The sequence below is a fragment of the Nerophis lumbriciformis genome, linkage group LG03, assembly GCF_033978685.3.
Source record: "Nerophis lumbriciformis linkage group LG03, RoL_Nlum_v2.1, whole genome shotgun sequence".
NCBI classification, from domain to species: domain Eukaryota; kingdom Metazoa; phylum Chordata; class Actinopteri; order Syngnathiformes; family Syngnathidae; genus Nerophis; species Nerophis lumbriciformis.
In genome coordinates, this window is record NC_084550.2 from 13,913,161 (window position 1) to 13,925,000 (window position 11,840).

General features: G+C 38.8%; 1 protein-coding gene across 1 annotated transcript in view; it reads right to left on the minus strand.

Annotated features, from left to right (window-relative positions):
- Positions 1–3,273: 3,273 nt before the first annotated feature.
- LOC133579537 (xenotropic and polytropic retrovirus receptor 1 homolog) overlaps positions 3,274–11,840 on the minus strand; it is a 72,364-nt gene continuing 63,797 nt past the window's right edge. Inside the window, exons 14-16 of the mRNA XM_061934031.1 lie at positions 8,304–8,443; positions 5,470–5,691; positions 3,274–3,940 (exon numbers count right to left, since the gene is read on the minus strand). Coding sequence (XP_061790015.1) covers positions 3,886–3,940; positions 5,470–5,691; positions 8,304–8,443 — 417 coding nt within the window. The 3' untranslated portion in view covers positions 3,274–3,885. The remainder of the gene's footprint in view (positions 3,941–5,469; positions 5,692–8,303; positions 8,444–11,840) is intronic.

Consider the following 11,840-nt stretch of genomic DNA (forward strand, 5'->3'; position numbering starts at 1 on the left):
ATTTCAAAAGTTGGCAGGTATGGTGAGTTTATAAAGCTTTTGCCTGTTAAAGAAAGGAGACTGATCCAATGCAGCACAGACATTCGCGTGCCACGCTGTCACGACCCAGACGCACACCAGTGCGCAATCATATGGGAGCCGCGCTGAGCGCACCTCCAAGCGCGTCTCGCTGCCGGCGACGGCCGGGTATGGGCCCGACGCTCCAGCGCCATCCATTTTCAGGGCTAGTTGATTCGGCAGGTGGGTTGTTACACACTCCTTAGCGGGTTCCGACTTCCATGGCCACCGTCCTGCTCTCTATATCAACCAGGGTGAGCCCCACCCCTTTCGTGAGCGCACTGCGCGCGGAGTGACCCCTGTTACGCGCCCCCGGCAACAGGGGTGGCGGGCAGGTAAGCTGCGCGGGCGGAGCGCGCGGAGTGACCCCTGTTACGAGCCCCCGGCCACGGGGGTGGCGGGCAGGTAAGCTGCTTACCTGCTGCGCGTGACGCCGGCCGCGGCGAAGGCGGACGAGGCGGGGTGTCGGTGCGGTGGGCGCGGTGGTGACCCTGGACGTGCGTCGGGCCCTTCTCGCGGATCGCCTCAGCTACGGCTCCCGGTGGGGCCCTCTCGGGGGAAGGGGCCTCGGTCCCGGACCCCGGCGAGGCGTCCCTTCTCCGCTCCGTAAAAGTGTCCATCTCTTTTTTTTTTTTTTCTTCTGTTGTGGCATATGCAGCAGGTGCCTGCTCGTTTTTCGTATGTGGGTAACAACATTTAACTATGTATATATATTTCTGAATTGGTTTAACTGTCACCCGCCTGAATCTATTTAAAATCAAATTTTTTTTAATTTCATCCGCCCGATCCGCGGATAATCCGCGGACTCCGCGGTTGTGCCCGCAAACCGCGCATCTCTAGTATGTATATATTATTCTTTTATTTCCTTTTTTTGAAGGGGTGTTTTCATAATTTTGTCTTTCTGCTTTTTTTGGAAAACGTTAACAACAATTCCGTCCCAAATGTTTTTCTACCTTTCAATAATTTATTCCAATAGTTTTTAAGAATTGACTTTATTGATTACATGCTGGAGAAATGTACTTTCTATTCTTCAATCGTATTCTATAATCTAAACTGACTTTATTTTCTTGTTTTGTGTCAGTCTTCGTTGCTTTTGTACAGAAAGTCACTGCGAGAGTAAACAATAAACAGGAAGTGAAAGGATTATCTGTCATTGCTGAGTCAATTAACACATTGCTTCGTTGTACCTCATTTTCATACATTTTGCAAAATGTATTCAAATTATAAACTAAACTGTGGCTGATTCAGTATATCAAACTTGAAAAATCAATAAAACTAATATTACATGGACAGATGCATATTGTATTGTTTGGATTGGAAACTGCATTTTCTGGACTATAAAGCGCACCTGTATATGAGCCCCACCCACTATATAACCTATTTTTTCCATATATTAGCCACACCGCAAGTCGCAGATATATACGTTGTGAAATTACTTATTTACTCGGAAATATTTTACGTACCTTAATTGTTACAGTGTCTGTAACACGGCAGTAAAACGGCTGATCAATAAAACAGAAGTCCTCGTCATGGACCCACTAGCTGCGCAAGCTAGCTCTGCAATCAGCTAAACAGACTTAACAACTCCACGGTGATGTTTTGTTGAATTTACTGAGAAATTTGTGAAACTGAAACAACACAAAAAGAATTTTGTTCTAAGTTAATAATACTAACACAGACACTCGTAAACGTGTTAGCATATTAGCTAATGCTAACGACGTTAGTTTGATTATATTACAAATATGCATGAAAACACTACTACGGACATCACACATGGGACATGGGTAAGTAAGAATTGTTTTAGTTGTATTGTAAAACTTACAACACGTTGCTTGGAGTGATGAATGAAATCCATATGAGTATAAACGCTACGGACGGCTAGAAGACGGAACGACACTACCGTCCGGAATTGACTCTATGTAAACAAAATGTCTTGTTTGAAATCAAGTTTGAGATGAAAGACTGAACAAAAATTAAGGTTCCTAAAACAGAAGAGTAGGTTTTATTAAAGCACAAGTTGATGAACATGTAACAGGAAGTACGCGATGGCCCCTTTTAAGAACTAGAACATTCTCCCATAAAGCCTTTCATCAACCACTGATCTCACCAGGAAAACATCAAACTTGGTCCATATTTCATTGAAGTAAACCAAAGAGTGACTGAGAGGTTGCGAGTTGAGATCCACGTGGGAGAAGTTGGCAAACAACACAACAGTTTGTAGTCCTGAAGAGGATTGTGTCCACGACTTCAGCAACTCGCGACAGGATGACTTCTGGAACTACAAGATCTGTACACAACATTTGGTCATTGTCTTCAACACAATCTACTTTGGTCCACCTTCTAATCCAGGGGTGTCCAGACTACGGCCCGCAGGCCAAGTGTGGCCCGCCAGACGTCACGAGGAGTCCTAAATTAATTTCAAATATCTGACCGTCCGATTGTCGCAACATCGGCCGCCATCATGCGGGCAACATGAGGGTGTCACGTCGATGACTGTGGATTTTACTACACAGCACAGCATGTACTTTTATGACCCAATCCAAACAACCTTTCCCACTCATGGTGCAGATAAACTAACACAAAAAGTCAACACATGTAACACAACTTGCTCACTGAACTTTGTGGATGTGATAAAAAAAAAAAAATGTCCACGTACTATACATGAATCAAATTGACACCCATTATACAAATACATTACAATGCATGATGGGAAAAATGCCAAACACTCTCTCCACATTTTTCCATGTTTGGCGCATTTTAGCTGCTTGATATTTCTGATTGATTACAAAACTTTCACATACTCTTAATATTAAATTATATTAATCATTAATTATACATACATTATATATATATATATATATATGTATATTATAACATATATGTTAAAATATATTTAGTTATATATTTTATTATATACACATAATATAATGTATATTAGATATACTGTAATACAAAATATGTATATAAGAAAATATAAATAAAAAGTATATATACATTTTATAATATACATATATTGTAATATATATATATTACTATCATATATGTTATTATATATGTATTATAATATATATACATTATAAAATATATATGTATTATGATACATATATATATATATATTCTAAAATATATATGTATATATTATAATACATATATATGTATATATATATATATATATGTAAAAGTATATATATATATGTGTATATATATATATGTATAGTTACTTTAAATGCAGTGGACTTTCCGCCCCCGCCCAAAGGTTAGGACACACCTGTTCTTTTGACAACAGCGTTACAATTACCGTATTTTTCAGAGTATAAGTCGCACCTACCGAAAATGCATAATAACAAAGGAAAAAAAACTATACAAGTCGCACTGGAGCCCGGCCAAACTATGAAAAAAACTGCGACTTATAGTCCGAAAAATACGGTAATTGTTTTCTCAAACGTGTCGAGTCCTTCCAAGTCTGTCGGGAGTTGGAGTGGAACAGAAAAAAGTTGCATTCTTCTTGTGTGCGCACTGTGCGGCCATGTTGGTCACGTGACCTCCTCCTGAAGTGTAGAAGTTGTCCTGTACCTGAACGGGAGCAAGAGCAGAGAATCCACGCCACTGAGTCCTGCCTGGGCGCGGCGCCCAGGTCTGCGGAGGACTTGGGCCAGGTAAGGTTTGTGTAGGAAGTGAAGGAAGAGTTGTTGCTTTCATGCGTTCACAAAGTGTGTGGAGGGGTGAGAATGTCCCAAAGTCTACGCCCGACTCGCCGGTTCCTTGTTAGGAGGAAGAGTTCCCTCCTTTGAACAGATTCTGGACCCAGGCAAGGGGCGTGGCCTGATGTCAGGAGTCGTCATCTGTGTCGTCTATCAGAACTTTAGTGTCACGGGTCTTGGATCTGCGGGCGGAAATTTGTCAGCAGTGATCAATCCTGCAGATCTTTGTGCTCAAATTAAACCATTAAACACCTTGTTTGTCTGTCCTCTCTTTTCTGTTGTATGACTTTTTATTCACAACACTACCTCCATAGACTTCACTTTCAAATAAAAAATATATACACTGTATAATACATATTATATCATAAATATAATAATAAAATATAATATTTTGTAATAAAAAATAATGAACATGACGAAAAATATAATAAATATATAATAACAAATATAAAATTATGAATATAATAAACAATATAATATAATATATATAATAATAAATAACATAATAAATATATAATAAAAATAATATAATAAATATTGTATGATCACATTTTTAAAAAAATAAAAAAATAAATATATCATAAAAAAAGTATAAAACAATATAATGAAAAATAATAAATACATCATAAAACATAATGAATATAATAAAAAACAATATAATAAATATATGATCAAAAAAATAAATCATAAAAAAATTAAATATAATAAATATAATACGTATTTTTGTAATAAATAATGAATAACATAAAAATTATATAATAAATATCATAAAAAATAAATATAATAAATCATAAAAAATAATATAATATAATAACATAATATTATATAATAAAAAAAATTGAATATAATAAATATATGATCGAAAAAAATGATCAAATAATAAATAATATAATATCATAAAAAATAATAAATATAATAAAAACAATATATTACAATATAATAAATAATATAATAAATATTTTGTAATAAAAATAATGAAAATAAAATAAATAATATAATACAAAATAAATAATATAATAAAAAATAAATATATCAAATAATATATCGGTTAAATAAAATAGCCAACATTTTACTGTAAAAAAAAAAAAAGATGGCCACACCTAATAAATGAAATGATTAGGGAAACCTTTGGTGCGGCGAAATGTACATTTAGCCCAACAACAATTTTAGTCTAAGCTTCTTATGATGTTATGCGTCACTCAGCTCCCTGGGCCAGTTTTTTCTATCTCAGAGAAGACATTTTACATGGAGATAGCTGTGCTTGGTTCTTCCTACATCCTGACCCCCGCCTTCCCTGAGCATAGGACACTACTGCTGTGCTGCCAGAGACCACTAATCCATGTTTTACTTGTCTTTTCATCAAAGGTCACTAGCCAAATGGGTTTCTTTTGTGATTGATGCTGTATTACTGCCTTTCCCAAGATTAAACCAAAACATCAGTGTATTTTGCCTTTCCTCCTTCTCCCCGCCCCCCTAAACAGGCCATTTTGCCCCAACCCCTCCTCCCTCTTCTCAGGTTCTGAAGACGACAAGAAAGATCTGTAAGTTTCACTCCTCACTTGATCTTCCTACTACTGGAAGCAGCGTAGACGCATGCTATTTGAGATCGCACAAGACCTTAGCTTCCTCTGGACATTTCTTCTGTTCCAAAACTATTGTGGTTTATTTTGGTTTGACCTTGTTACTGACAAAAAGGTGCTGACACACTCACTGCGAGGCAAGTCTGGGCCTGCGTAGACTCATGCTGTAGCTGCGTTTCCAGCTCTTCTTCCCCGCCCGGTTCCTGACGCCGTCCTCCTGGTCCATCATCTGCTCCAGCAGGGTCTGGTCGTCGGCGTTCAGGGGCGCCACGCTGATGTCCCGGACGGCCCTGAACTCGCCACAGTTGTTCAGGTGCTCGTTCTCCAGTCTGAAGAAGTTCCACACGAAGCGCCTGCGAGAGGGAGGAATAAATGTCACGTTGAACATTTACATTTTCTATAATCAGACCGCAGACGCCCAATGAAAATCTTTGCAATCACATGATTGGACGCCATTTTGCATGGCGAACATCTCCAAAAAAAATGGGTGAAATTTTTATTTTTTATTTTTGAACATCACCCAAATAGTTTGGGTGAAACCATTCAAAACAGGGTTGCTTGTGTACGCACTACTCCCGCTACCCAGCAGGGGACAATAGCGAGGCATATGTGCCACAATGAAGCAGAAATTGTGTTAGATGTAAATATAAACGGAATACAATGATTTGCAAATCATTTTCAACCCATATTCAGTTGAATATGCTACAAGGACAACATATTTGATGTTCAAACTGATAAACATTTTTTTTTTTTTTGCAAATAATCATTAACTTTAGAATTTGATGCCAGCAACACGTGACAAGAAGTTGGGAAAGGTGGCAATAAATACTGATAAAGTTGAGGAATGCTTATCAAACACTTATTTGGAACATCCCACAGGTGAACAGGCAAATTGGGAACAGGTGGGTTCCATGATTGGGTATAAATTCCATGAAATGCTCAGTCATTCACAAACAAGGATGGGGCGAGGGTCACCCCTTTGTCAACAAATGCGTGAGAAAATTGTTGAACAGTTTAAGAAAACCTTTTTTTAACCAGCTATTGCAAGGAATTTAGGGATTTCACCATCTACGGTCCATAATATCATCAAAGGGTTCAGAGAATCTGGAGAAATCACTGCACGTAAGCAGCTAAGCCCGTGACCTTCGATCCCTCAGGCTGTACTGCATCAACAAGCGACATCAGTGTGTAAAGGATATCACCACATGGGCTCAGGAACACTTCAGAAACCCACTGTCAGTAACTACAGTTGGTCGCTACGTCTGTAAGTGCAAGTTAAAACTCTCCTATGCAAGGCGAAAACCGTTTATCAACAACACCCAGAAACACCGTCGGCTTCGCTGGGCCTGAGTTCATCTAAGATGGACTGATACAAAGTGGAAAAGTGTTTTGTGGTCTGACGAGTCCACATTTCAAATTGTTTTTCGAAACTGTGGACGTCGTGTCCTTCGGACCAAAGAGGAAAAGAACCATCCGGATTGTTATAGGCGCAAAGTTGAAAAGCCAGCATCTGTGATGGTATGGGGGTGTATTAGTGCCCAAGACATGGGCAACTTACACATCTGTGAAGGCGCCATTAATGCTGAAAGGTACATACAGGTTTTGGAGCAACATATGTTGCCATCCAAGCAACGTTACCATGGACGCCCCTGCTTATTTCAGCAAGACAATGCCAAGCCACGTGTTACATCAACGTGGCTTCATAGTAAAAAAGAGTGCAGGTACTAGACTGGCCTGCCTGTAGTCCAGACCTGTCTCCCATTGAAAATGTGTGGCGCATTATGAAGCCTAAAATACCACAACGGAGACCCCCGGTCTGTTGAATAACTTAAGCTGTACATCAAGCAAGAATGGCAAAGAATTCCACCTGAGAAGCTTAAAAAATGTGTCTCCTCAGTTCCCAAACGTTTACTGAGTGTTGTTAAAAGGAAAGGCCATGTAACACAGTAGTGAACATGCCCTTTCCCAACTACTTTGGCACGTGTTGCAGCCATGAAATTCTAAGTTAATGATTATTTGCAAAAAAAAAAAAAAAGTTTATGAGTTTGAGCATCAAATATCTTGTCTTTGTAGTGCATTCAATTGAATATGGGTTGAAAAGGATTTGCAAATCATTGTATTCCGTTTATATTTACATCTAACACAATTTCCCAACTCATATGGAAACGGGGTTTGTACATAAATATATATATGCGTATATATATATATATATATATATATATATATATATATATATATATATATATGCGCGAACACACACACACACACACACTATATATATATATATATATATATATATATATATATATATATACTGCATATTTTGCGCACTAAAGATTGCATTATAGATCAATAATAAAACAAAAACTCTGTTTTAACACCTGTAGGAATCAGTTTTAAAATATGTTTTAGGCCATCTCCATGCAACCAGCATACATGGCTTTTCTAACCTGTAAAACCTGTGAAAAAGTTTAATTACAGTAGTTATACCAAATAATACATTGTAAGAATCGATTCAGATTCGGATCAAATCACAAGACATCCAAAGATTTGCACCCCTTACGGTTAGCTTAGCTATTAGCGTGCCTGCTCCTGTATGCTCTCGGCGTGTAACATGTTTAGTCCCTTCCTCCAGTGATAACGCTACTTGAGAAACCAGAAAATAGTTTATTTGCCGTAACGGAGGTGATTATTAATCACTTATAGGAGCGGCTCCACACTGTGTACAGAGACACACAATTAGCTGCTAGCCGCTGGTCGGCCGGGGGACCAACAATAACTAGCGGGGATCGGTGTTTGAATGAAAAGATAAAAAATGGCAATGGGTGATCATGGCCGATATTATTCAGCAGTATTGAATGATAGCTCCCTCTCACTCCAGAAACTTCCCGAGGTTTTGCCTCAACGTCTGAAATTATTATTTGTCTGTGTGTGGGAGACGAGCAGAGGACGGGAAGCTGCGTACCGAAAGACCTCCATGGGGGCCAATGTGGTGGCCAGGATGTCAGAGATGCCGTGAAAGCTGGACATTGTGCTGAGGGAGACGGTGAGAATCCAGGAGAACCTTAGGAGCACGTCCTCCACAATGGCACTGTAGTAGTAGGCCTGCAGAGAGAAGCAGAAAAGTGACAACCATCACCTGGCTCCTTTCGGGGGCGTGTCCATCCATGTTTGGATGCTTCTTCATCATGGAAGGATGTGATATCAACAAATTCAAGTCGTCTTTTGACAGCATTTTGACGATTATGGCTTACAGCTTAAGAAATCCTCAAATTGAATTTTTTTTTCACAAACATTGCTGACAGCTTTTGCTCCATCTTCTAATGTTTTGAGTTCCACCTGGATTTGTTGTGGTGAGCAACAGAAAAAGTTACAGGGTGGATTGTGATGAAACTTTCAGGAAAGGTCCAAAATGGGACAAGGATTCGATTTTGGGGTTGATCCGGATTACTGTCATTATGTTGCACCCTGCAGCTGGAGCTACAATTACCTTAAATTCCAGATTCTAAGCTGCTACTTTTTTCATACGCTTTGAACCCTGAACAGTGCAATTTGTGGATTTTTTTTTCGTCCGCTAACGGCCACAATGCAAATAGTTTTCATTAAACACAAGCAAAGACACTGAATAGGCGTGTTATTGTTTCACTCACTGCAGGGTGAACCCTTTACAGCAGGGGTGCTCACACTTTTTCTGCAGGCGAGCTACTTTTCAATTGATCAAGTCGTGGGGATCTACCTCATTCATATATATAATTTATATTTACTTATTTATGAAACATATGTTTTTGTTAACAAGTTAAAGGTGTTTAATGATAATGCAAGCATGTTTAACACATATAGTTAATATTGTTAATAAATTAAAGGTGTTTAATGAAAATACAAGTTTGTTTAATACATATAGTTAATATTGTTAACAAGTTAAAGGTGATTAATGATAATACAAGCATGTTTAACACATATAGTTAATATTGTTAATAAATTAAAGGTGTTTAATGAAAATACAAGTTTGTTTAATACATATAGTTAATATTGTTAAAGGTTATTAATGATAATACAAGCATGTTTAACACATATAGTTAATATTGTTAATAAGTTAAAGGTGTTTAAAGATAATACAAGCATGTTTAACACATATAGTTAATATTGTTAACAAGTTAAAGATGTTTAGTGATAATGCAAGCATGTTTTACGCATATAGTTAATATTGTTAATAAATTAAAGGTGTTTAATGATAATACAAGAATGTTTAACACATAGTTAATATTGTTAACAAGTTAAAGGTGTTTAAAGATATTACAAGCATGTTTAACACTTATAGTTAATATTGGTAATAAGTTAAAGGTGTTTAAAGATAATACAAGCATGTTTAACACATATAGTTAATATTGTTAACAAGTTAAAGATGTTTAGTGATAATGCAAGCATGTTTAACACATATAGTTAATATTGTTAATAAATTAAAGGTGTTTAATGATAATACAAGAATGTTTAACACATAGTTAATATTGTTAACAAGTTAAAGGTGTTTAAAGATATTACAAGCATGTTTAACACTTATAGTTAATATTGGTAATAAGTTAAAGGTGTTTAAAGATAATACAAGCATGTTTAACACATATAGTTAATATTGTTAATAAGTTAAAGGTGTTTAAAGATAATACAAGCATGTTTAACACATATAGTTACTATTTGTTAATAAGTTAAAAGTGTTTAGAGATAATACGAGCATGTTTAACACATATAGATTCCTTTCTTTCATGAAGACAAGAATATAAGTTGGTGTATTACCTGATTCTGATGACTTGCATTGATTGGAATCAGACAGTGGTGCTGATAAGGTCCGCATTTTCGAATGGAGGAGAAAAAAAGTCCTCCTTTCTGTCCAATACCACATGAAAGTGGTTGGTTTTTGGCATCTTATTTATCCAGCTTCCGTACTCCTTTGTATACACTTTACAAGAAATACATTGTCGGCAAACTCCGTAGCTTGCTAGCATGTGCACGCCAGCTTTCTGAGACTCTTATTTTGGTAGCGCAGGCAGGATGAAGTAGCGCTTTTATTGTGCAACTGTGCAGTCGGTCTTTGGAGTTTTGACGACAGGTACGGTGCCAGAGTCTGTTGAAATAAAGTGTTTCTCGCCTTCCAGTCGGTAATTTTAATGAGCTGGCAGCAGCCAGCGTCATCTCAGAAGACCCTCGGGTGCCGTGAATGTCAATCAAGTGACGAAAGTGACGTCATAGTGAAGATTTATGATCGCTCATTTTTAGGACTATTTTTTTAATGCCTGGCTGGTGATCGACTGACACACCCTCCGAGATCGACCGGTAGCTCGCGATCGACGTAATGAGCACCCCTGCTTTACAGTGTCTCCTGCTGTTTAAAGATTTGAACCGGAAGGTGAAGTGTCGTTCTGTCTTCTAGCCGTCCACAGCGTTTCTACTTGTATGGATTTCTTTTTGTATTGTTTCAGTTTCACAAATTCCTCAGTAAATTCACCAGAAATTCACCGTGGAGTTATTGAGTCCGTTTAGCTGATTGAAGAGCTAGTGGGTACATGACGATGGCTTCTTCTAATATATGGAAACATACATTTTTTTCTCTATGAGCACTTATAGTCTAAAGTCCGGAAAAGTATTTTTACTTTTGATATTTAACAACAATAAATGGTGGTCATGGCACCCAGAATTCCTGAAAGCGCCCATGCTTTTAAGAAACTACTATTACAAGGTCTATGACACAAAGTACAAAATGTACAAAAAAAGCTAGCATAAAACATTAGCATGTCAATATAAGAGAAGCTAGCAAAAAACTAATCGCAAATGTCAAGAGTATCAATGATATGTCTGTACTAGAGATGCGCGGTTTGCGGGCACAACCGCGGAGTCCGCGGATTATCCGCGGATCGGGCGGATGAAATAAAAAAAAATTAGATTTTATCCGCGGGTCGGGTCGGGTGGTTGAAATAAAAAAAAATTAGATTTTAAATAGATTCAGGCGGGTGGCAGTTAAACCAATTCGGAAATATATATACATAGTTAAATGTTACCCACATACGAAAAAACGAGCAGGCACCTGCTGCATATGCCACAACAGAAGAAAAAAAAAAAAGAGATGGACACTTTTACGGAGCGGAGAAGGGACGCCTCGCCGGGGTCCGGGACCGAGGCCCCTTCCCCCGAGAGGGCCCCACCGGGAGCCGTAGCTGAGGCGATCCGCGAGAAGGGCCCGACGCACGTCCAGGGTTACCACCGCGCCCACCGCACCGACACCCCGCCTCGTCCGCCTTCGCCACGGCCGGCGTCACGCGCAGCTGGTAAGCAGCTTACCTGCCCGCCACCCCCGTGGCCGGGGTCTCGTAACAGGGGTCACTCCGCACGCTCCGCCCGCGCAGCTTACCTGCCCGCCACCCCCATTGCCGGGGGCGCGTAACAGGGGTCACTCCACGCGCAGTGCGCTCACGAAAGGGGTGGGGCTCACCCTGGTTGATATAGACAGCAGCTG